Source organism: Neocloeon triangulifer, unplaced genomic scaffold (assembly GCF_031216515.1).
Source record: "Neocloeon triangulifer isolate White Clay Creek 2 clone unplaced genomic scaffold, ASM3121651v1 ptg000022l, whole genome shotgun sequence".
NCBI lineage: Eukaryota > Metazoa > Arthropoda > Insecta > Ephemeroptera > Baetidae > Neocloeon > Neocloeon triangulifer.
Window position 1 is genome coordinate 6910603 of NW_026775562.1, and position 25665 is coordinate 6936267.

Genomic DNA, 25665 nt, shown 5'->3' on the forward strand with positions numbered 1-25665 from the left:
ACGTCTCACATGGGTTATTGGAAGGGGCAAATTAACAATAGCTGGTCACACACCAGCTCAAATCGCGGAGAGAGCAGTCGCAACCTATGGCACAGCGTATGCGAGTGCAGGCGCGCTGCCTTCGCACATTTTCCCTCTTATTTATACCACTGCTTGTCCTGGCACTCAAATGACGAATTGTACTGAAATGCACTCGACCTCCAATTGCTGGGTTCGCCAATACCATTCATTGCAAGGTGAGTTAAATTTGGAGTTCATTCAGGCATTCATCACCACCACCACCTTCCACTGTTTAAGTTTTCATGCGCAAATCATACAAAGGATCAAATTATACTCCTTTATATCGCTATAAAGTTCGACTTTCTGCCTGTTTTTTTCAATTTACCTCTTGGAATCATGCAAATTTGTTCGCAAATACCCACACTATTTCCAAAAAACAAGAGTGAAGTTGTATCATCAGACAAGGGCAAAGAGTGATTTATATGTTCCAGCTCAGAAGCTGTTAATTTCGAAGCAGAACCCTTTGACTTGTTTGGCTCCCTTGTATAACAAATTGCCTGTTTCGATTCGCTTGGAGCCTCGATACAAGACTTTTGAAAGTAGTTTGAGGCGTTTTGATCATATGCCCGCAAATAACTTGTAAATATGTTAAATTTCTTTTTTCCCTGCTGTGTATTTCATTTGACAAAATTGTAAATGGGTGGGTCGCACGGGAGATATTACATGTGATTACATTCCATAATGCAATAAAGCTGCAATAATAATAGTAATTTAGTAATAATAATAATTTTATAGCAGAGAAGAGTTTTTTCAACTCATAGATGAATTGTAATATTTTTGTTCTTTTTTTTATCTTCTTTTTTCTATTCATTTTGTACAATGTTGCAAATGGGGCGCGTTGCAGTGAGTCACTACATCGTGGCGACGCTTCATAAGTCAATAAAGATCAATAATAATAAATTTTGAAAATATTTTTCCGTTTTAGTTGCTAATTGTGTTTATTATGTATCACCGTGTATTCTCTGCCTAAAAATATTATTCATACATTCAATATTATTATGTTTTAAGCTTTATAGATTTATCAAAAAAAAAAAAAAAAAAAAAAAAAAATTTAAAAATTGAAACGGACACTGCAATACACTTAATTAACAACGCAAACACGACACAACTCTACACTAAAAATTACAAAAAAAAAAAAACAGCTCACAAATTGACAACACTTAAATAAATTTTAAAACACGCATTTTCATAAATTTATATTTTAATTTTTCAATCAGAAATTAATTAAACACTGTTGTGTACAACATACATTTTAATTTTTAAGTTTTTTCGATTAAATTAGCTGCCACATATTTTTCAGCACTTTTTTTGTATGTTGATACTTTTTTATGCCGATGCATCGTTCTGCTTTTTTGCTGTAGTGTCCTTTTTGTAATATTTATAATGAGAGAGATTCAATAGACTTAGCTCTCCCGGGCCATATGAGCTGCTCATATGAGCACATCAAATGAGCACCCCAAATGAGCACCTCAAATGAGCACCTCATATGAGCACCTCAAATGAGCACCTCATATGAGCTGCACATATGAGAACCTCAAATGAGCACCTCGTCATTTTTTAGTCGTTTTGTAGTCAACTTGCAGTCGTTTTGGAGTCGTTTTGTAGTCAACTTTCGTTTTCGACTCCCAAATGACACTAAATCATAACCAATTGACTCCCAACCAACTCCCCAAACGACTCCCAAAATGCGCTAAAACACGCAAAGCTCGTTCTCCCTACATATTTATACACCACCTCGCTTAAACATCCCAATAATTTTACCATCAATAAGCCGTCAACTATTTCAACTGTTGAACCAGCTGATCTTGCTGTCAATTTTGAAACAAAAAGGTCAGCCGCTAGTAATAAAAAAATAAAACTGCGCAAAACTGTTGGATACAATTGGATCCAACTCTTTCATCAGTACAAAACTGTTGGATCAAATTGGATCCAACTCTTTCGTTTTAGCGAATTTTGGGAGTCGTTTGGTAGTCGTTTGGGGAGTTGGTTGGGAGTCAATTGGTAATGATTTAGTGTCATTTGGGAGTCGAAAATGACTCTAAGTTGACTACAAAACGACTCCAAAACGACTCCAAGTTGACTACAAAACGACTAAAAAATGACGAGGTGCTCATTTGAGGTGCTCATATGAGCAGCTCATATGAGGTGCTCATATGAGCAGCTCATATGCGGTGCTCATTTGAGCAGCTAAAATGAGGTGCTCATATGAGTCACAACTTCTTCATTTCTGTGAGTTTTTTAATGCTTGCGTTTAATTTCTTTTGCCATTAGTGAGCTGAGACGCAGAATCAATATAAAATAAAAAAATATAATATATTTTGAATTTTGATTAATATTTTTTTGCTCCGTTCAAGGGATTATGGAGACCAACACGACCTTGTGGCAATTTTTGCTGGAGCTGCTGCTTTCTAATCAGTATTCATCTATAATCACGTGGATAAATGCAGACGGCGAGTTCAAATTAATAAACGCAGAAGAAGTGGCCAGGTTGTGGGGCTTGCGGAAGAACAAAACCAACATGAACTATGACAAACTCAGCAGAGCTCTGCGCTACTACTATGACAAGAACATTATCAAGAAGGTGCTTGGACAGAAATTTGTCTACAGGTATTAGCTCATAATTTGGAAATTTCAATAAATTATTTTTACTATTTATGAGATCGGGCTTTTCCCTCGTTGCAGAAATTTTTTTTATTCAAAAACATAACCTATCTCTTCATATCCATGATCATCTCTTCGAGTTTCAACTCCTTCAAACAAATTATTATTAGTTGCAAATTGTGTTTATTGATCTATCACAAAGGCAATTGCTGCCCATAACGGGATACAACATTTATACATATTCAAAATTAAGTTAATATAATTGAGAGAAAAGATGTGAATTATACATACAAATTTACATACAAATTATTATTAAATTGTCTATCACTCTCGAGATTGACACCATCCAGTCAGGGTTGCTAAATCTCAAAGGCCGATAACTCGAATTGTCCCCCTTTCGGGGCCGATACCATGGTGACCTTGGACCCACTGGGCCGGGTTAAAAGCAACCTGTCAGGCCTATCACATGTATAGTATCTCCCGTGTGACCTACCCATTTACAACTTTTTACGTGACTCGAGATCTAGGTACTGTGCTTTAGCCTTAATTTTCTGAAGCCATGCTGAAAGTCTTGAATTAGTTGGTGGCCGAAAAGTTGGCACCAATTTTTATTTGTCATCACCGCGTAGATTATAAATTAAGGATATTCCAGCAAAAACGATCTTTTTTTAAATTTATTTGAACTAAATTAAAAAATAGGTTTTGCCCTCTGAGATTCAAAGAGAACAAAGAGAACAAAGAGATTCACAGACCGTGACCTGAAACTAGTAGAGGCGTTTTGTTTTTGAGAAAAAAATTACAATAATATAATTATATATATTTTTTTAATAAAAAACAAAAAAATTCCCAATCAGGAAAGAGCCTGTTTCCTGCCACTTTCATAAACACATGCATACACGTAATTAATGAAATTTGGGTTTCAGATTTGTTTCCTTCCACGAAATTGTAAAGATGGAGAAGAAAATTCCGTTTCGACTGAAAGCAGCCGAAATTTTGTACCAACAGCAACAACACAACTCGCCAGAGGTGAGTAGGTACCTTTTGCGCCAGGCGGCCGCCGTCGCCTTGATTTACCACCGCGAAGACCTGATACTTTCCCTAGACGCATGGAAAAAGAACTTGCGTGGGCTGTGCGTACAGGAGGAAGAAGGCCCCGTCGACCTGGACTTAAAGTCACGCCACCTCACCTCTGAGGATTCATCCCTGCGCCGCCAGACCGTCCTAGTGCCACAACCCTTACAGTATTGGGCGCACACCTTTCTGCAACCTTCTGGTCATTTTTTCCCGTCAACGCATCCCCTTCTGCCTGATCCAACAGACTTCAACCACTTCTGGGCCACCGCGTCCCAAAACTAGAACAAAAGGGAAAAAATAAACATGCAGAACAACACCTCTGATTTAAAAATTATATTTCTGTTGTTGTGTGAAGGGGGAATTGAGCATGATTTTATCTTGAACCTTAATTAATTTATTTTATTTTTTGATTTGATTAGAGTAAAAAAATGGTAGAATAATTTTAAAAACTTTTGACCCGTTCACTGACACCAAAGATTTTTCCAAATTACACAACACTTATGTTACGAGATGCGGCCACTCTTTCGACTGGCCAAACGCAGCTGCAATTAAATTAGAATAAAAAATCCATTTTCAACTAACTTAAAGTAAAATGAACTTACTTATTTGTTCTCAGATACAAGAATATATTGTATACGCAACGCAACATCTTACATCAAGCTATTTCTAATAAGATTATAATCAGAGTAGCCATGGTAAACAATTAAAACGTTCATGCTCAGTGATAATCTAGTTTGCACACCATCTCTCTTGGGACCCCTGCAATATACCTAATCCTTTGCCATGCTGTTGCCGTTTCTTCACATTCAATATTTGTTTTCGCTCATAAATAATATTATAAGATACCCCTAGGGTATTTGGTCAACCTAAGGTATAATTTTTGTAGTGACCGAGAAGAATAAATAATAATAGTATATAGTTAGTCCAATATCCCAACATATTTGACAGAGGCTTTAAGTAGCGATTTTTGCCAAAATAGTGTTTTTTTTTTTAATATCTATTATCTCGGCTTCTACTGAAGTAATTTTAAAAACCTTGAAGCCATTTGAAAGCTACTTCAATCGGCTTTACTTTGGATTGAAAAGTCAAGGTCACAGGTCAAAGTTCAAGTTCACTAAAATTTTGATGAACTTTTAAAAACGCTACAAAATAGTGAAGAAACGAAAATATGGAAAATAATTTCAATTAAACTAAACGCCATTAAGTGCATTCTCTGCAGATTGCCGAGAGGCAGCAAGCATGCAGCCGTATTTGTGCGCCAAGCAAAGAATAGCGAGTAGAATTTGCTTTGCTAGGCAAAGGTCTGCTGATGAGGCTTCAATAGCCGAAAGAGCTCTCCAGCACAAATTATATACAGACAAATTGGTTTTGTTTTAAAGAACGTTAATTTTGGGCAATTTTTCACCCTCCATTAATATTTTTTACTGTATCGCATCAGGAATTTTCTTAATTTTTTTTTATGTGTCTCAAATATCTCGTGTCTAGGAAAGATATTCCACATAAAGGCGATTATATATAACTGTCTTAAGGTACTAATTTAATTATTTACGGTTTTATTATTGAAATGCTAAGTCTAATTTTGCTAAATATTGTCAACACAATAAAGCAAATATGTTTCAGCAGTTGAGAACTCATCACAGTAAATGCATTTCTATATGATCAGGGTCGATTCTGAAATCCACCCTCCACCCCTATCCCCCGAGGTGGGTTTTTGGGTTAATTTAAAAATAAAGGGCAAAACGTTTGGGTTTTATGTCTTTTCCCTATGTTTTCGATACTCAGGAACATGAATTTGGAGTCTAGTTTTTCTTATATTTCAAGTTCATTTATAATAGCAGTTGAATGCAGCAAGTTTTTAGCTTCTTGACTTTTGCAAATTCCAAACAAACTCGCTGCATTCAACTGCGATTACAAATAAAGCTATCGACTTAAAACAATGACTTCAGATTCCAGCTTCTGAAGGTTGAAAACATATGGAAAGACATGAAAAACACAAATATTGAGCACTTTTAAAATTAACCTCAGAGGCCTTACCCCCAGCTAGACCTCAATAAAGGGCAAAAAACCGCGTTTTTTAACTTTCCCTGTGAATATCTGATTTTAAAAATATATTTCCTCTTCTTCACTCAGCTGCAAATAGGTGAGTTACAACAGTGTTTTTGCATCTGTAACATCACAACTGAATAAGTAATGAAAGAGATGCAATAATATTTTAATAATTTGTTTGAAGAAAATGAGGAGATGATTATAATTTAAAGTGAAGAACTCAGGCTTTTTCCTCAATGTAAAAAGTTCTTTACTTCAATAACAATAATAAATAACATTAAATAATTATAATAATAAACCTTGGAGCTAGGTTGGAATCCAAAACCTGGAGAGCAATCAAAAAATCACCCCTAACCAAGAGACGTAATTTCCCATACATCCGTGTGGTGGTTTATGTGTGTGTTTCAGCCGCCCTTTTTTCAATTAGAATCCCGGTTAATTAGATAAAATTCGATGTATGAGATAAAGAAAAAAAGTAAGAGATTACTGTCATTACTGGCTTCTAATCTTTTGCATTATTATGTTCAGATATAAAAATCTTATGAAATGTGAATCAAATTACGCTAATTAAATGAAAAATGTGTCAAAATAAAACCTAATGTATTATGTAAGCCTTGGGAACATTGCTTATTTTATTCAAAATTTCCTGGACCTTCTCCTCCCTAATTTAGTTTCAAGTTCCAAGTGACGTTGATTCAATGTTGACTCGTCAGCGCGATTATGTTTGAGGAAAGTTGGATGGATGCAAATACTATCTGCTAGCCAGTGTTATTTTGCAATCCCGGATTTCAGCAGAATCTGATAGTTTGGTTTCACTTCCCAGCCCCGGGCAAGGGATAAAAGAGTAAAAAAATCCAATCCAATTAATTTTTTTCTTTTTGCCAGATGAATTTTATTTAGTCATTATATTTTTTTAAACTTTCTTTTATTTTTAAATTTAGTCCCAATGTATTGTAACAAAAATAGACAACAACTTTAAAAATGGGGAAAAGAGCTAACTTAGCAATGAATTATCTTCAAAAACTTAAGTGGTCTATATTTGCATACTTTTTATTCTAAATGGAAGCCTCAGTAATGTCTGATTTTTATCACCATATTATGCAAGTTAACACAATAATTGTATTAAATTGCAGAATAAATTACAAATTTACACATCTAAGAATTATTCTTAGATGTGTAAATTTGATGAACTTATAGATAAAACGGTCTGTGTCTGCGACTCTATTTCTATTTCATGTGCCAAAACAGAGTCTCGTCTTCCTGTGCCTTTTTTTAGTGGCGCAGAAGGCTCCACTCAATTTTTCCAAATTTAATATTATTTTATTTATTTATTTCAATTTTTTATGTAGGAAGTTTTAGCAAAATTCTTCCTAGATGTGCGGTGCGGTTTTTTCCAACAAGTCCTTAATTTCTTATTAAATGGATGTTTTTCACAAATTTAATGTTAACAGTGTGGACAAATAAACAACCATAATACAAAAATAATTTATTAGGCATTGTTAATTTCAAACCAAAACCCTGTGACTTGCATGTCACCTGTTTCGATTCGTTTGGAGCCGCGGTATAATTTGTTTGAAGCTAATTTGAAGCGTTTTGTCCATGTTCACAAATTTTATGTCAGAGAGGAGTTTTTCCAGTATATGAACTCAATGTCATATTGTTTTTTCTCTCCAGTTTTCTTCTTTTGTACTAAGTTGCAAATGGGGCGCGTCGCAGGGAGTAATAACATCGTGGCGACGTCTCATAAGTCAATAATAATAATAAATAGCTTTTAAATAATTTTTAAACTGTAATTGTTGCATTTCAATTGAACGCAATCAACAACCATATTGTAGTGATGGAGGAAAAATAGCTTTATTTTTATGAACAATTAATCGATCAAAACAAAAAAATAGCATGTGGCGTGTTTTGTTTCCTAATGTTTGCCACCACCCACCCTATGGCGCAACGAAGCGCAGGTGATTTGGCGGCCTCACACAAAAGTAGCCGCATTCCATTCTCTGCATGACCAGCAGGTGTGGCGTCGTCAAATATCAAACATGAAAATCGTCTGATTCTTTCAAGAATGGTTAGTTTTCAATTTATAGAATATTCAGGTTTAGGAAAATTATTAAAAATAAAATATTTAATTGTTTCTTAGGGATTCCTCGCACTGCTGAAGAAGTTCCGATCCTCACAGGAAAAGGAGCTGCGGATTTTGCTTTTGGGGCTTGACAACGCGGGCAAGACGACCCTCCTGAAGAAATTTGCATCCGAAGACGTGACCCACATCACGCCCACGCAGGGCTTCAACATTAAGTCTGTGCAGGCCGAAGGCTACAAACTGAACGTTTGGGACATTGGCGGACAGAGGAAAATTAGACCCTATTGGCGAAACTACTTTGAAAACACAGACGTGCTTGTAAGTGTAAAACTTCTTTAGCTTTCTTAAATTTTAGTTGGGTGAATTCAAATTACAACGACGACAAATTATTGAGATGTAAAAACAAACATAATCTTTGATTATTAAAAAAGTCACACGTGCGTACGCAAAAAAGAATTTCTGGATGTAAATTTTCATTAAATGATTGAATTTTTTTTATTAATTATATATTTGCATTGGAAATCTTAACGGTAATATTAGGCGCGACGTGTTTTTTCATATAGATTGGTAGCGTTTATGCACCCTCTGCGTCCGACCGGGCAGTGCAGATCTTCGATATCTATACTGATACACGTCAATAGCCTCTCAGTAAAAGGAGGAGTGCGTGACATTGTTTTATATCGAAATAAAATTTTAATAGAATATTCAATAAAAAAATCAATTAAGTGCGATTCTTTCTGTTCTCACACCCCATGCCCAAATTTGAAGTTAGCCGATTGAGATTTTCACAGCATAACAACCATGACTTAGAAGCAACACCCCTAAATTTTTATGAAAAAATTTCCAAAATTGCGGGTTTTATGGGACATTTTGAAAAAATTAAAAAACCTAATTTTCTCGCGTTCTATTGATCGTAGAAAAAAAATCTGGGTATGGTTGAATTTGTTTTGACGATTTCTACAACTTTGCTGTTGAATAAAAAGTTGTAGGTCAAAGTTCAAGGTCATTTTTCATAACCTCAAATTTTCAAACTCCAATTTGAAAATGAGCCGCACGTTTTAAAATATTTCCCTGATCATTTTAGGTAAAAAGTGATGATGACCAAAGTTGATGCTCACGTCAAGCCAAATCGAATGGTGTATATATTGATGGCCTTTGGTGACCCTCTGGTCAAAGGTCACCTAGGTCGGTGACCTGAGGTCACCTGACCTAGATGTGTGATACGTATTTAAAAAGGTCTCGTTGAGAGGATAATGTTGGTCACCAATTTTTGGTCTGTACCTCAACCAGAAACCAATTAATTCAATGCACAATTTTTAACACAATTAATTGCAAAGTTATAATTAATCGGTTTTTGGTTGAGGTACAGACCAAAAATTGGTGACAAACATTATCCTCTTAACGAGACCTTTTTAAATACGTATCACATATCTCGGTCAGGTGACCTCAGGTCACCGACCTAGGTGACCTTTGACCAGAGGGTCACCAAAGGCCATCAATATATACACCATTCGATTTGGCTTGTCGTGAGCATCAACTTTGGTCATTATCACTTTTTACCTAAATTGGTCAGGGACGACGTTACAGGCGATGATAATGTTGACCCTGCCTGCGGAGGCACTAAAAACCACGTTTTTTAATATTCTTTTTTTATTTTTAAATTTAACAAAGAAAAATTTCACTCCAGTTTTGACATATTTTATGTAAAATTTCATGAGAAATCGAATGGCTATCTCAAAATTTTTATAAAACGTGCGGCTCATTTTTAAATTTGAGTTTGTAAATTTGAGGTCATGAAAAATTACCTTGAAATTTGACCTACAACTTTTTACTCAACAGCAAAGTTGTAGGAATTGTCAAGACAAATTCAACCATACCCGGATTTTTGTTCTACAATCAATAGAACGCGAGAAAACTAGGTTTTTTAATTTTTTCAAAATTTCTCATAAAACCCGCAATTTTAGAAATTATTTCATAAAAATTTAGGAGTGTTGCTTTTAAGTCATGGTTGTTATGCTGTGAAAATCTCAATCGGCTAAATTCAAATTTGGGCATGGGGTGTAAGAACAGAAAGAATCGCACTTAATTTAATAAAAATATTTTAAATCAATTTACCACAATATAAGCATAAGAGCACAGATTAGTTTGTTATGTCGTGTCACTCGATCTCCTGTAGAGTACCGTTTTTATATCTTAAAATTGTTTATGTTAACCCTTTTTGATCTGTAGTGAGAATTGAATTATTAATTTGAATCTTTTGGCATTTTAATAGTTGTTTTAAGTTTTAAGGTCCTATTGTGAATATTTTGTTGTCATTTTTAAGTGTTGTTCATTCGCATATACATTTTATAAATAAATTATGAAGTTTTTTTTCAATTTTTTATTCATTGTAATATTTTTTTCACAATTTTTTCTTGTCTTGTGCTATGTTGCGAATGAGGGCGCGTCTCAATGAGTCATTACACCTTGAAGCCTCAGAAGTCAATAGAGATCAATAAAAATTATAATAATAATCATAATGACTTCATTTTTTGCTTAGATTTACGTGATTGACAGTGCCGATTTACGTCGTCTAGACGAGACGGCGCATGAATTGTCTGAGCTACTGACAGAAGAAAAGTTGTCCGGGGTGCCGTTGCTCATCTATGCCAACAAACAAGACTTAGACTACGCGGCCTCAGCATCTAACATCGCTGAAGACCTGTCGCTGCACACCATCAAGGACAGGGCGTGGCAGATCCAGCCATGCTCAGCCACCTCCGGAGAGGGCGTCAAGGATGGCATGGAGTGGGTGTGCACAAACATCAACCAAAAGAAGAATTAATGAAATGAGCAAGATGAAATCCTATTTTGAGTTTTATGTGAAATTGTGTTGTTGCAAAATAAAAGTAAAAAAGTTTCCACCATAGAAGCAATAAAATAACGCAACCAGCACTTGGTGTTTTATTGAGCTCTTCAATTTGACCAACGAATGAATAAATTATTAATTTAAACTGTATTATGATGTAGAAATTTGACAAACAAATAACAACAATCAATTTGTAAATAATATTGTAATTATATTGTATTTATTAATTAATTTTTATTTCTGTAGCATACGCGGAACCGGAGGTTAGCTATTTTGACCATGCGCCGCATGGACAGTTTGCCCATGGGCAAGCGCTCGGCCTTTCAGGGGTGAGAAAATGCCTACCTTGAACTGCTGGCCGCTCTTCCTGCAGTCCAGAAGAAGCGAAGCACCGGTTTTCCTTCACTTTCTCGTCGAATTTACACATTTTCACTTGGGAATAAATAAAATGAGGTCCCCACAACTCCACGATGACATTTTCAGTCAAAATTCACCACCAAAAACATCTTAAATGCGACTTTCCTTGCTTAGCCGCGCACATGGAACAAACAACACTGATGAATTTATTTGTTTACCTCTAATCATCAAAAAATGATTGATGACTTTGGCTAATTCCACGCAAATGATTGGCCGGCCTCCTGACCTGGGCAATTCTAACATATTAACGGCGGGAAGTCATCGAAATAAATGCCGAGCAAATCACAACTCACAACGTCATATTTTTACGAAAATAGTTGTTTATTTTATTTCAAGTCGCAACATTTAGCATTTTTAGGAACATTTTATTTATCATGAAATTAAAGCAACCAAGAATAATAAATAAGTTTTAATCCATTTATATAAAAATTATTATGAATAAGCACAAAAATTTAGCAACAAGTCATAAATTTAATTAATCCCAAATAAATTATTACCTAATCTTTTTTTTATAAGTAACAGATTTAAAAAAGATAAATTTTTTAATTAAAAAATTAGCTTTTTTAAATTATTAAAATATTAGTTTTACACACAATCAATCTGAATTTAATCCACCGTAGAAAGTAAGAATAACTATGCACATTCCTCCCTGGCTTTTTGTTGCGAGGTGTTAAGTTACTGTTTCCAGTGTATTTTATTTTTCACTTCAGCCCAAAAAATAATCAAACAATTCAAACAATTCTACTTTTTTATTAAGGAAAAGTAAAAAAAAATTTAACTCGATCCTTAGCTTGTACTTTAATATGAATATGACGCTAAATTCATTGAAATTTTTTTTTAAATGTTTTGCAAAAGGCGTGTGTTTTGTTTTGCGGGTGGTGTGCTATTAGCGATTCATCCACGTGCACTTGCAGCCAAAGAGACTAAGGCATCTCGAGGGGCGCGCGGAAATTGTGTGGGCTCGGATTCAGATAAGATTAGACCAAAATTTATTGCATTAGACACATTCTTTTTTAATAGATAAATTGTTTTCAACTTATTATCTCTTTATTCGATATACAGAAATGAATACACAGGAGAAAAACTATACATAAAAGGTACAGAAAAAGCTGAAAATACATTTGGAAAGAGACACATACTGTTAATAAGGGGGTGAATGGAGAAATACCTTTTCGGTAGCAAACAACTTGATAAAGCACAGCACCCTCTCCTTCAAAAGAGAGCGTTCCGGCCGCTAGAGGGTAGAGGGTGGGATATATTGCTACACACTAAAATTTTGCTGCAAGTACTGAGCCTTGCAAAGAGGTGGAAGCTGTGCCGCGGTACTACCATTCCCTGCGGGTGACAAGTCATATACCAGGGTCGGTATGAGTGAGCTTACTTATTCGTAACTTTGTTATCGGCTGCTGCAGCCGCTGACTATCACCACGAAGCTGGCTGCATTCCCGTATTAATGCGTGCTTTCGCGTCCTTTTCGGTAGCCACATATTTAAAAAAAAAATTCAAATCGGTATATCTCAGCTGCATATCTACGGGCATGACTTTTTGTTCTTTCACTTACGCAAGTGAGCTTGACCTTTTACAAACAAATCCGTGTCAACAAATTTATTTTTATTTAAAATCCAGTGACAACAAAACTCATAAATAAATAAATCAAATAAAATATAATATAATTAAAATACCAGTGACAGCAACTCACTTAACAACAGAGTACGGCGGCATTGCATACCTTGTAGGAGGTTGCGTCATTTCTATACCTTGTTTTTTTTAATATGCGTCCGGCGTCGTCCAAGGCAGTGTGTTGCCCAGGTCTTTAATGTGTATGTAGCTGATCCGATCAACTCTCGTCCAGTACGCCAACAACGCCATCATCTCATCATATGGCGGGAAATTTAGACGATCGCCGACTCTGTTCTGCTGCAGGACGACCTGGATGCTGTCAATGACACCATCATCAAGTACAGCAACGTGGAGCGCATCTTTAGCGTGCACATTAAGTAGAGACCTGCAATGAAATACGCATACAAAAATCGCGCGTAGTAAGGCAGCCAATGTTCTCTCCTTTGCGGTCCGCAATCCGCAACCTGCACGGCTGCACCGCATACCAAACAATTGGTCAAGCCGAGATTCAGTGAGTTGTTCACTAGGACTGTGTGCCTATTTTTCTCCCAACCAATTTTTCACAATTGATTGTTCTGACTTGTTTGGAGAAAAACAAATAATTGGAAATTGAAATTAATCTTCTCTCTCTTGTCCAAAGAATGATACACATTACATTTTTTACCATGTCAAATAGGGCCATAACTGCCAAACGCTTTTTTCTAAATCCACTTACTACTTGAATTTGTTATTTTTTGCATGTTAAGAATATGCGACTCTTTCATACTTTTTTTCGGTTTACGGCTCCACTTCGGCGAGTAGATAGCAGGTTATATTTGGAAACACTTTTGCTTCCAATTTGGGCCTATACATGAGGTTTAGTAAGTTGCTGGCTGCCAATTCTCTCGCATTGTGACTTTTCCATTTCTTTTTGCGAGAGAATAAATGAATTGGTGTTTTCAATTGTTTCTTTTTCTTACAATTTTGCCGATTTTTTTTATTTTTCTTGCTATTGAAATAGGGTCGCAGACCGTGACCGAAACTGGTAGAGCCATTTGTTTTTGAATAAAAAACAATTTTTCTGCAACGTAGAAAAGCCCGAGCTCTTCATTTCCAGGACAATGATTATTTTAATTTAAAAGCAAATAAAATGTATCTCTTGTTCATGGTTCATTTTGTTTTAACTCATCAAAGAGCTCACAATATTTAAGTTACAATGCTCTTGGCAGAATAAATTGCTTGGTCTGCCTAGCAACTAAATAATCGCAACTCGCGCAAGTAACACGCCCTGAGGCCGCAGGTGCAAGGTTGGGTGCGAGTGACCGACCGACCGTCAAGTTGAAGCGGAGGGGGGGAGCAAAAACCAGGGAGGGCCTGCCACCGGCCGGGAGAACCGAGGTATATATTAGAGAGGGACAAATTAAAAACGTCACACTCTCAAGCCATCATGGGCAGCACACAAAACATACACAGGTACGTGAAAACTCCATGTCGGCACCGAGCCAACAGACGAAAATTATCATTATCCGCTGTCATATTTGATGAATTTCATCAAAAAATCCGTAAAGGATGGAAAACTATGCACACCTTTTTCCGGCACACTGTATTTATTCATACAGTAATGTCACTTTTTTATACAAAATATTTTTTGCGATGAAATGTTTTCTATGAATGGAGAATTTTATCAGTGTGAATACAGTAAAATAAATCCTATTCGATAAAATTTTTTCCCAAACAAGTCAGAACGATAAATTGCTGATGTTTATCAAAATCAAGCCTACATAGGAAAACTTTTGTAGCAGTTAAAACTTAAATTTGATTTCGTGTCTTTTGAATAAATTGAATATGCGTCCGTAACGGTTTTCAGTGATATACAGCGTGTTTGTTATTTTGTTAAGCGCCTCAAGAAAGAACATTAGTCTCTGAATTCTGGAAGTACCGCTAGATGCGTAAGTTCAAGGAGCATAAACAGTTGAGAACAGTCACGATTTTGTACGGTCCCGTATCCAGTTGATCTTTGCAGCGCACTCCCATTTAAAAAATAAAAATAAAATCAACGTTATTTTCAGAATAAAAAGAACTTGCATGCAGTTTTTTTTATTGTTATTATTTATTCTTCTCGGTCAATACAAAAAATTTTAAATTGGAAAAAAGAGAAGAAAGGGTTTACAACTAGCAGATGTCTGCTAAAACGCCCGACATCAAAAGAGACACGGCCGCCGTGGTAAACCCACACTATCGGAAAAAAAAGAACGATATCACAAACACTTTAAAATCTTAACTCTTGCATTACTGCCACAAATGCTCCTTGCAGAGGGAGGGAAAATTGCTTGAGGGGCAGTTTTTAAGGGCAGGTGGCAGGTCGTTCCAAGGCTTGACTATCCTGAAGGAGAAAGCGCCGCGGCCGAACTTGTTGTTGGCCAAGGGTGGCTGGAGGCGGGGGTCCTGTATTTAGCTAATATATAAATGATGATCAAAATATTCAAAATTCATAATTACATACGTTGAGGGGAATCTCTCAACAACTTAAAAAGGGCTTATAGTAAACTTATGTATAAGTTAAAAATTTTCAAACTCTTGAAAAAATTATCATACTGAAACTTACTTAGAATTTGGTTTGTAAAAGAAGAACTTAAAATTTATAGAAATCAGTTTAAAGATGAAAGACAAAAATTTAAAAAACTTCTTAGAAACTTTAATAATTGTTCATATATATCAATATACTAAGATAAAATATTATTTGTCATTGAACTGCTGGGCACAAATATTTATGTATGGTTTTTATGCATACATTTTAAAATTTTAGATAATTTCTTTTGCCTACTCTAGCCTAATTGATATACAAAAAAATGTTAGTTGAAAGCAGCCATTGGTAGCTCACCACGATGACTGCTTATTTTGGCTAACGATTTTGTTATGCAACTACTCTTTAATTTGCTTCTGTTTTTACAAACTGCCTTGGGTACTTGCCTATGCTTATTATTTTTTTTATAACCCTAAATAGCACGCGTTATAAAAGAAGGATGTCGTTTTTTCTATAAAAACAACAAACCATATAGAGGATAAGCCAATAAATTCTAAATTCTAACACTGGCTCAAAATGAGAGCCATTTCTGATTCAATTCAATTTCATTTACTTTTACTTTTCATTTACAGTGAATGTAACGTACACGTCATGTAATGTGCAGATTGAACAAAGTTGCAACAAGTTAATAGTAACATCACAGACAACGAGTGCGTGCGCACAAATATGGGAGGATATGAGCTGTGGAATTTGCGGTTTTTCAGGCATTAAAGTATAACTTCTGAAATATTTAAAAGGCTATCCATAATTTTCTCGACTGGCATTTACTTATTTTAGAAACTTCATTTTATAATCTCCAAATTGGGTCGTGACCCACCACCTACTTGGTTGCTGTTTTCATCCAGAACGGAAAAATGCGCAGAATCAGGTTAGAAATTATCAGACCCAAAATAATATGTACAAAAGGACAAAACAAAACAGCACAACAACGCGTGAGCCACCGTTTCATATTTAAATTGACCAGCGCTTCCGGTGCTATTCACACACACACAGAAAACGAAACAGGACGTCGGATCAAAATATTATAAATAATGTTCATGTTGCTGAATTGAAACTTAGCTTTTTGTTTTTCCTCATGGGTCGTTTGTTCATTCGTAGACAAAGCAATATCCTGCTCCACATTTTTTGGCAGCGAGCTACTGCCATGCAAAAATTCATAAGCTTTCTTGCCAGCAGGTAGAGAAACGACAAAAATATTTTTTTACTTTTGTTATTTAGTCAACAAATTGTTAAATCACATTGCTTAAAATTGGCTCGCAATTATACATTTTTGGTAGAGCTTTATTTTTCTTCACCATTGTTAACACAGACAATCAGTGGGATGGCTGCCGAGGAGCTGCTTTGGCAAGCAGATTTTCCTGATGACGACCTTGACCTGTTTGCTGTCATTGGGTCTTGGCTCGGCGCTCGGCGCCGCTGCCGTCTACAAGCGTATCGCTACCAGAGCCATCAGCGACACGTCTGCAGGTTTAAGCCGTTAAGACGTTAGCGCAGTCCAAAAACTTAATGACCTTATTGTTAAAGTTTCAAGTTCACTGCCCAGAAAAACTGCAATTGCGAACGAGGAGTCACAGACTAATGCACCTGAAGGCCAACTCTGCCTCACACCAGGATGCGTTCATTCTGGTAGGCTAATTATTTTAATCTTACAATTAAAGTGCGTGTGAATAAATTATACAAATCTTGACAACTTTTTTAAATTTTCAAATGAAAAGGAGATTTTTTTAATATTCATTAATCACACAAAATAAAAAAGATAAATAACACAAAAAAACGATTAAAATATTTGCCGAAGTCGTTTTTTTAATAATAATTAAAAAAAATGATTAAATTTCAACAAGGAAAAAGCATGTGTTCTTTACTGCCACACACAAATTAAGGAACTTCAAGAAAATATAAGTTTAAATATAAAATTACACATTATTCTAATTTGGTTATCACAATACTTTCAGCGGCGAGTGTTTTAAAAAACATGAAGCTGGAGGTGAACCCTTGCGACGACTTTTACGACTTTGCGTGTGGTGCCTTTGTGCGCGACACGCTGATTCCCGATGACAAAACTTCGGTGAACGGTTTTAATGTTATCCACGAAAAACTGCAGGAGCAGCTGCGAGTGACCATTGAGGCGCCTGTAACCGAAGACGAGCCAAAGCCTTCCCGCATGGTCAAGCACCTTTACAAGGCCTGCATGAACAAAAGTTTGTACTATGCTTCTTAAATTGAACTAAAATATTTTAACATGAGAGCTTCAGGTTTGATTGAGGAGAGAGGAATCACGCCGGCCAAGGAGTTGTTGAAGAAGCTGGGCGGGTGGCCGGTGCTCGAGGGTGACGATTGGGACGCCGGATCCTTCTCCTGGCTCCAGAGCGTCTACAAGTTCAAGGAGCACGGTTTCAGCGTTGATTATTTCATTGATTTTTCAGTCGCCACCGATTTGAAGAACTCCACCAAGAGGATTATTGACGTGAGTAATATAATTCTTAGAAAATATTCGAAGAAAAAATATTTTTAAATTTTAAGTGTACCATAATTATTAATTAAACCGTTATTTCCATTTAGTTGGATCAAGGTTCTCTTGGACTGAGCAGGGAATATTTTATCAAAGGCATCGAGGACAAAGTGGTGTCCGCCTATTACTCATATATGGTAGACTTAGCCGTTTTGTTTGGTGCTGACAAAAATAGGGCCCAATCCGAGCTCAAGGAGTCCCTTATTTTTGAAATGACCCTTGCAAACGTAAGTGATATTTTTGCTTTGAATAGTAGTATCATAATTTTCGTGAACATCAAGATTTCGCTGCCGAATGAGAAAAGACGCAACGCCACCAAGCTTTACAATCCAAGGTCAATTGAAGAACTGCAGAAGGAGTACCCGTCCATCCCTTGGATGGAGTATTTTAACAAAATCCTGCCTCCATCTGTTCAAGTAAAAACAGACGAAGTGGTAGTCATAAACGTTCCTTCATACGTCGCAGAGCTCGAAAAATTGGTCAGCAACACACCAAAAAGGTTATTATTTTCGTTTATTATTGAATTGAAAAATAAAAGATGATCCGCGTTTTGAGTATAAAACATTAAATGCGTAAAAATTAACGAATCAATTTCCCATCAAATAAGGTCAAAATCTTGGTATAATGTTTATTATGCTTAAGCCGTTCTTCATTATTTGAATTTTCATCAAAGAATACAATTGCTAAAAAAATTGAACAGCAGCCCTCTTTAAACAAATATTTCTACAGGGTTCAGGCGAATTATGTTCTGTGGAGAGCCGCCGCCGCACTTGTGTCATATCTAACTGAGGAGGTACGTAAGAGGCAGCTCAAATACTATACCACCTTGTCTGGCAAAACAGAGCGTGAGCCTAGGTGGAAGGAGTGCATTGACATGGTTACTGGAAGGTATTATTCTTGATCAGAGTATATAAAAATATAATAAAAATGACATTCAGTCTGAGTATTGCCGTTGGATCCCAATATGTGAAGAGGTACTTCAAGGAGGAGGCTAAGAAAAACTCACAGGATATGGTCGAAGACATCAGGGCAGAGTTCATCAAAATTTTGAAAACCATTGATTGGATGGACGATGAGACGAGGTCAAAAATTAAAGCACATTAAATTTGATGAGTTTTGAATAAAAGTTTCGGTTTTAAGGGTGAACGCTTTGGAGAAGGCGGCAGCTATGGCAACACACATTGCTTATCCAGATGAATTGCTTGATGATAGCAAAATTATTGAATTTTATGACAAGGTAAATATTACTAAGAAAATTACGGAAAATTATACATATGGGAAAATGAACTTTTTAAATACTTATTGCACTATCATTAGATTAGATTAGATCAAAATTTATTGCATTAGACATATATAGTACATCTCCAAAACTAAATTAAAACTAAAAATAACGCCATTCTGATATTTTCAATTCTCAAATGTGGAGGTGGGATACATTTTGGATACATTTTATTCTATACCACGGAAAAATTGAGTTTAGTTTCTTTGAGAAAAATAGTCTAAAAAACTAAAAACTGACCTTGATCTAGGTATTTTTTGTCTGCAAAAATTTTTCGGAATAAAAAATTAGGTCAAAATCGCATTGCTCTAGTCTACTTAGAAATAAGATAAAATAAAAATGTCTAAATACCACACATCGAAAAAAAACGTATCTTTTTAATTTTGAATGAAAATAACTTTTAAACTAAAAATAACGGCATTGCAAATTTTTCTGGCCAGATATAGAATTTCTGGGCAAAATTTTTTTTTCATTTTCAAAAAAACAATAATAAGTACGCTTTTTTTTAGAACAATGGCCTTGAAAACACAAAATGCATTTTTATGAATTTGACTTTAGACCTACAACATTTTAATTAGCAACAAAGTGTCAGATAAAACATTTCATATTATAATTGAAATTTCATTACTCGAAAAAAAATAAAAGCAAAGATATAAAAATTTTTTAGATTAAAAAAAAAAGAATATTTCAAATAGTAATCAAACTTTTCGTATCAAAATTTGGATAAAGGTCAAAGTAGTTTCTCATGCACCCTACAAATATATGTTAAAATCAGATTGTAGCAAAAATTGTGCTCGTTGCAAAAAAATCTGTCCATTCAATTAAATAATTTGTGAACGGTCACAATATTGAACTTTTTATCCTCAGTTAGAGGTGAGTCCTCATTTGTATCTGGAGAGCGTCCTAAACATGACCATGTTTGGCACCGAGTTCTCATTCTCGCGACTGCGAAAGCCTGTCAACAAGACTGACTGGATCACCCATGGAAGACCCGCGGTAGTCAACGCATATTACAGTTCCATCGAAAACAGTATTCGTAAATTTTTCATCCTAAAATTTTAAGTACTGGTTAAAAAAGAAGTTTTTATAGAATTCCCAGCGGGCATTCTCCAGGGCGTCTTCTTCTCAAACGACAGACCTAGGTACATGAATTACGGTGCAATCGGTTTTGTCATCGGCCATGAAATTACGCATGGCTTTGACGACCAGGGTAGACAATTTGACAAGGAGGGCAACCTGGTAGACTGGTGGAAGACCTCCACCAAGGAACAGTACCTCAAGAGAGCCCAGTGCATCATCGAGCAGTACGGAAACTACTCAGTACCCGAAGTGGGCCTGAAGGTAAAAAACAAAAATACGTTTAAAAAGTTAGTACAAAATGATAGCATAATTGATTGATTGATCATTGCGCTAGCACAAAAAGATCACAACGGAATTTTAATTAAATAAGCAAACAAATTGAAAAAAATTAAATAAAAATTGAAATGCGGATGGGGAACTTTCGTTAAGACATTATTATATTTGAACATTATGCAATGTCTAAAAAGTATAGAGCTATATAGTGGCAAAATTATTGATTTGTTTATTTAGTGGAGATCGATCGACATTAAAAAAAATTCCAATTTTTTAGGGTCAGGCCACCCTTACTTGTAGCATAAATGAAACATTACAGATTACACATTTGTTGATTTGTTTGAAGAAGTTGACACTCAAGGAGATCATGGAAATGAAGAAATCATGCTTTTCCTCGTCGAAGAAATGGTTTTTATTTAAAAAAAAAATGGCTCAATTATAATTTATAAATTTTTTACAACGAGGAAAAGACCGGTTTGTTCATTTCCATGATTACATATTTATTAACAATTATAAGATTATTAAGTGTAATGTGTAATATCTCTCTATAAGGCAATTAAAGAGATGCAATAATAATATTAAAAAATTATGCAAATTTACAAAACATAAGTAATTTAAAGGATAAATTCTTTAACAATAAAATCATTACTGGAATTAAAAAATTAATAATAATTTATTACTTGTAATAAATCAATTCCAAAAGAATTTTAATTTCAATATCAATATCTCATATGTCTTCTAATATTTTTTTTCCCAGCTGAATGGAGTAAATACTCAGGGCGAAAACATCGCCGACAACGGTGGCGTTAAAGAGGCTTATTACGCCTACAACTCTTGGGTGGAGCGGAACGGTGAGGAAGGCCTATTGCCCGGTCTGAACTTCACCCAAAAGCAGATGTTTTGGATTAGCGCGGCTAACGTGTGGTGCAGTAAATACCGACCTGAGACCATAAAGTTGCGAATCCTCACTGGGTTCCACTCGCCGGGACAGTTCAGAGTCAATGGTCCGCTTTCTAATTTGCCCGAGTTCGCCAGGGACTTCAACTGCCCCCTCGGTTCGAAAATGAACCCCGAGCACAAATGCTCTGTCTGGTGATCACCAGATTCTAGCACAAATTATACTTTTTACCCATGAAAAATTAAATTAATCTTAATTATCAATATTCATCTTTCTTTTAATTATTATTGTTCTTTCATCTCTTATGTCACCTTTACTGTATTTAGTTGCAAAAAATTATATTTATTTGTTTTAAAAATCTTACTACTTGTTGGTGTGTATAATTTATTATTGATTTTTATAGTTTCATAATATCATGGCCATTTTATTCGATTTTCATTTGAATCATGATTATGTGTTTATTTTTCACTTTTATCAAATTTTACATCAAAATTTTAAATATTAGCATTGAAAACATAAATAAAATGTCAAACTTGTGCATTGAGTTTCCATCTGAAATGTTGGCCTTGACGAGAAAGTTTTTGACCTTTTCGAAAGTCCCATTGTTTGGTTGTGCCGGAATTTGCAACAAATTGCAATAGATCTGATAGATATCTACCAAGTCAATTGGGGGTACCATAATACCCATTTTTTTAAACCCTGCAAATTGCCAAGATATTACGCATGATTGACTGTAATTACATGATTATAATTAGCAATCCTACCTGGGCCAATACCAAAGAAGATGGTTCTCATATCCGGCATGGAAGGGAGATAGCCGTGCAAACCTCGCATGGAAGTTTCTTTCCACGTCTCAGGCACCTGGAAGTCGTCAAGCGCTCCTTTGATTGTGTACCCTTAAAAATACGAGGCAAAAACATAACATTCTATAGTAGTTGTGTGATGTAAAATAACTAGAGGCAATCATATTATATTAACACAAGAATTCCCTGCCAGCTGCGTTGAAAAGTTTTTCGGTTCCCCAGCTCAAAATTGCCTGTAAAGAATATACGACTCTTTGATAATTCCCCCCCCCCCCCCCCCCATTTTACGGCTCCAACTCAGCAAAGGTTTTAACTTGGAAACACGCATGCTTTCAATATTAAATGCTGGCTGCAAATTATTTCATTAATTAATTTGATTTTCTCCAAATAAAACCTTTTTGACCTGTTGTGAGATAATAAATGAAATGAATATCTTCAACAAGTGCTATTAATTTCGAGTTATTCATACACTTAAGAAAATGCTTTAAGGATTTAATGAAACTATAAAATAAAGTAATAATAATAAAATGAATGGCCTTATAGAGTACAAACCTGGCTTTGCTACAACAAGGATGTCAGGGCAGTCTTGGCTTTTGGAATAATTAAAACTCTTGGGAATTTCCTCCTTCAAATAAACTGAGATCGATTTAGTAGCTTTCTTCAGAGTCTCATAAGTGTTCGTGGGCGAATGCCCTTCTTTCAAGTAAACCAAAGCCAACGCTCCTTGGTCCATCACGTGGAGGATGTCGTCTTTTGGCAAATTTTCATACAAATTGATGAACCTATATGTATGTGTATAATATAATATGTGTATGATGCATAGTATAATATATACGAAGTGTGGCTGGTCATCCCATGGTCAGACACTATTACAATGTTGGTTTTGTCCTTCAAATTTTTTATTTCGAGCGCGTTAAAAAATTCTTGAAGTGCTTTTCCCACGTCAAGTAACCCTTGTTGAACTTCATAGGATTCAGGGCCTTTGGAGTGACCCATGTTATCAATGTGCTCTCCATAAGCCTTCAAAAATAATATAATTAAAATAAATTTTTTTTTTTAAAAGTTAATAATTAATTACCATAACTAAATCAAACCCTTCATCTAAATAGGAAACAACTTTATTCAACGTTTTCTCAATCGCTTGGACGCCTCTAGCCACAAAATAACCTTGATTTTTCTCTGGTAAAACGCCATGCACAGGAACATCACTCCGAGACCACAAAATCGTTGCAACTCGCAGGCCATTTTTTGTAGCAGTGGTCCAAATTGGCTCTGCCTTGCTCCACCAGAACGTCTCATTGTTGGCACCTTCCAGCAAGAACTGTTTGTTGTGGTCTCGGCTGAAGAAGTAGTTGCCCAGAATACCGTGGCTCTCAGGGTACAGCCCTTAATTAACTTATTCCAGCAACAAAAAGAATAATATAAATCAGTATTAACCTGTACTCAGGGTTGTCCAACTTGGGTAGGAGAGCGTGGGGAAGACTCCGTTCACCCATTCGGCGCGGACTCCCTTGGTCAAAAACTCATTGAACCCTCCTGGGTTATTGACAACTTTGTCCAAGTAGTTGTAACGGAAGCTTAATATCAGAGTATATAAATATAGACATGGATAAGAATAAAATTGATGTAATATTTAATATTGATTGTAATTTTTTTTCCAAATTATTTGAGAATTCAATATGTATTCTATTTTGTTAAGCACTGCTACAAAGTAACAAACACTTTTAAAATAAGTTAGAGTACATAACATTATTGAAACGATAAAGCTCGTTCAGGTCATAAAATTGATGTTCTATACAAAATACTTTAATTGAACACGCAAATAAACTTTCTTCTGATAAGGTTTCTTTAAGGATATGTGAAAACTCTGAAGAAACATATTAAACGAAATTAATGATTAACAAAAATTAGAATTTTTTTTTGTTAGTTTGTCAAATTTAACTCACCCATCCAACATCAAAACCACGAGTGGATTTTTGTTATGTTTAGCCGAGATTACTGTGACCAGATACTGCGATAAGACGCCAAGTAGCATCATAATACCAAAAACAAGCCTCATTGTGAAAGGGCTAGAGTGTGCAATTTGTGACATATGCAGAGAGCAACTGCTCGGCTGATTAGGATGGCTAATTCAAAGTCTATTATTCTGCTCACACACAAAAGTGTAGCGGGGAAGGGGGAGGCGATATCACATAAGTATTAATATACATATATGTCAAAGGGGACTAACAAGACCAACGTTCATCCGGGTAAAATTTTAATTGGCACTGTGCACGTGATGTATTTGTGCAAATGCAAATACATAATATAATACGTGTGTTTCCAGAATAAATTTATCCAAATTTTGCACGAAAATTTCGGCAAATTTCGGAAAGTGATGAGCCCATTGCTAATTTTGTATTTGTAAAATTTAACTTTAAATTGTTATTGTTTAATCTTCAAAAATCAGGTCAGTAAAAAAAATTACAAAATTTCAAGAAATGGCAACACCTCTGGCAAACAGGTTGTTAAAACGCGGAGCCCCCTCTATTACTTTCCTGTAACTTCGACTTTATTATCTCTTCTTCAAAGTTTTCATTAAAGATTCTAATTCTAAGCTATTTTCTTTCCAGCAAAAATGACTTAATCCAGTCTAAGGCTTTACCATTAACACCAAAAACATTTGCAGTTTGCTAAACAATCTCTCAGGCACTAGTGATCCAAATGCGTTTGTTAAATCATTCAAAATTATATTAATCTTCTCTCTCTTGTCCAAAGAGTCATACACATTTTTAACCATATATGTCAAATGGGGCCGTAACTGTTGAACGCTTTTTTTCCATGCTGCTGGACAGGCAAAAAGTAACCGAACCACATTTAAATATTAAACCGTCAATTAAACATTATTAAAATAATACAAATTGGACTAGAAACAGAAATGTGTATTTCACAATAAATACAAATAAACCGACCACAATTAACCTGCTATTCATTTCAACAAAAGGAATCAAGATTTTTCATTGTGTGTGAAACCCTTGGTAGGCTCGCTGCGTTTACAAGCCTGTAAAAGGGAGGGGCCTTAATGTGTCCGAAATAATTGTGTCCGAAAGTATTTTCTGGAATTTGTCCAAAAACTTTCGTCCGAAAATTTGATCCAAAGTTTAAAAAATAATGGGGGAGATTCAATAGACTTAGCTCTCCCGGGATAAAAGATATCCCGAGATATATCCAAAGGGATAAAATTTAGACCAGTGTCCCCGGTTAAATATTTTTTGTCCCGCCTTCAATTTTTTCTCCCCAAGTCATTGGGGGATATCTTTTCTTAGCCCCCTCTACGGATAAATATTTAACCCGCGCTAAAATCAAATCAGCTGGTAAATAAAAGGTCGTCAACATGCTCGCAAACTTTTTAGATTTTGGCCAATTGCAATTTGAGCAATTTGAGGTGCTCATTTGAAGTGCTCATCTGAGCAGCTGATATGAGGTGCTCATTTGAGGTGCTCATTAGAGGAGCTCATTTGAGGTGCTCATA

General features: G+C 35.5%; 4 protein-coding genes across 7 annotated transcripts; 3 read left to right on the plus strand and 1 right to left on the minus strand.

Moving 5' to 3' along the window:
• The first annotated feature begins 69 nt into the window (after positions 1–69).
• LOC132204215 (ETS domain-containing protein Elk-3-like) lies at positions 70–7208 on the plus strand. 2 transcript variants are annotated; one of them, XM_059632573.1, is made up of 4 exons: positions 70–236; positions 2415–2667; positions 3585–3687; positions 3764–7208. In XM_059632573.1, exons 1-4 carry the CDS (start codon positions 170–172, stop codon positions 3830–3832), a joined length of 492 nt encoding a protein of 163 aa, XP_059488556.1. In that variant the 5' UTR covers positions 70–169; the 3' UTR covers positions 3833–7208. The 2 variants fall into 2 exon arrangements, with proteins under 2 accessions (XP_059488556.1, XP_059488555.1); XM_059632572.1 differs by having other exon boundaries at positions 3585–7206.
• A 571-nt stretch (positions 7209–7779) lies between these two features.
• Positions 7780–10783, plus strand: LOC132204479 (ADP-ribosylation factor-like protein 3). The gene is made up of 3 exons (XM_059633000.1): positions 7780–7849; positions 7922–8182; positions 10404–10783. Exons 1-3 carry the CDS (start codon positions 7847–7849, stop codon positions 10686–10688), a joined length of 549 nt encoding a protein of 182 aa, XP_059488983.1. The 5' UTR covers positions 7780–7846; the 3' UTR covers positions 10689–10783.
• A 2204-nt stretch (positions 10784–12987) lies between these two features.
• On the plus strand, positions 12988–21887 carry LOC132204287 (neprilysin-2). Of its 3 annotated transcripts, none has more exons than XM_059632696.1 (13): positions 12988–13260; positions 16622–16779; positions 16837–16938; positions 17265–17510; positions 17565–17776; positions 17872–18048; positions 18103–18320; positions 18551–18709; positions 18760–18903; positions 18962–19058; positions 19968–20136; positions 20191–20441; positions 21211–21887. In XM_059632696.1, the coding sequence occupies exons 1-13, from the start codon at positions 13181–13183 to the stop codon at positions 21547–21549; spliced, it is 2352 nt and encodes a 783-aa protein (XP_059488679.1). In that variant the 5' UTR covers positions 12988–13180; the 3' UTR covers positions 21550–21887. The 3 variants fall into 3 exon arrangements, with proteins under 3 accessions (XP_059488679.1, XP_059488680.1, XP_059488681.1); XM_059632697.1 differs by lacking the exon at positions 12988–13260 and adding an exon at positions 14091–14201; XM_059632698.1 differs by lacking the exon at positions 12988–13260 and adding an exon at positions 16152–16180.
• Positions 21299–24282, minus strand: LOC132204288 (glycerophosphocholine cholinephosphodiesterase ENPP6-like). Its single transcript, XM_059632699.1, has 7 exons — positions 24101–24282; positions 23592–23731; positions 23233–23540; positions 22990–23174; positions 22707–22936; positions 22116–22247; positions 21299–22050 (listed from the first exon to the last, which is right to left on the minus strand). The coding sequence occupies exons 1-7, from the start codon at positions 24244–24246 to the stop codon at positions 21833–21835; spliced, it is 1359 nt and encodes a 452-aa protein (XP_059488682.1). The 5' UTR covers positions 24247–24282; the 3' UTR covers positions 21299–21832.
• Between the last annotated feature and the right edge of the window lie 1383 nt (positions 24283–25665).

Bases quoted from the DNA above. Each gene is read 5' to 3' on its own strand.
- LOC132204287 (XM_059632696.1), top strand. From the start codon at position 13,181: ATGTTCTCTCCTTTGCGGTCCGCAATCCGCAACCTGCACGGCTGCACC. The intron at 20,137-20,190 runs GTAAATTTTTCA...AAGTTTTTATAG, and splicing joins TTCCATCGAAAACAGTATTC to AATTCCCAGCGGGCATTCTC. The intron at 20,442-21,210 runs GTAAAAAACAAA...TTTTTTTCCCAG, and splicing joins TACCCGAAGTGGGCCTGAAG to CTGAATGGAGTAAATACTCA.
- LOC132204288 (XM_059632699.1), bottom strand. From the start codon at position 24,246: ATGTCACAAATTGCACACTCTAGCCCTTTCACAATGAGGCTTGTTTTT. The intron at 23,732-24,100 runs GTGAGTTAAATT...TCTGATATTAAG, and splicing joins GTGGTTTTGATGTTGGATGG to CTTCCGTTACAACTACTTGG. The intron at 22,248-22,706 runs GTTTGTACTCTA...CGTATTTTTAAG, and splicing joins CCTTGTTGTAGCAAAGCCAG to GGTACACAATCAAAGGAGCG.
- LOC132204215 (XM_059632572.1), top strand. From the start codon at position 170: ATGACGAATTGTACTGAAATGCACTCGACCTCCAATTGCTGGGTTCGC. The intron at 237-2,414 runs GTGAGTTAAATT...GCTCCGTTCAAG, and splicing joins CCAATACCATTCATTGCAAG to GGATTATGGAGACCAACACG. The intron at 2,668-3,584 runs GTATTAGCTCAT...TTTGGGTTTCAG, and splicing joins GGACAGAAATTTGTCTACAG to ATTTGTTTCCTTCCACGAAA.
- LOC132204479 (XM_059633000.1), top strand. The intron at 8,183-10,403 runs GTAAGTGTAAAA...TTTTTTGCTTAG, and splicing joins TTGAAAACACAGACGTGCTT to ATTTACGTGATTGACAGTGC.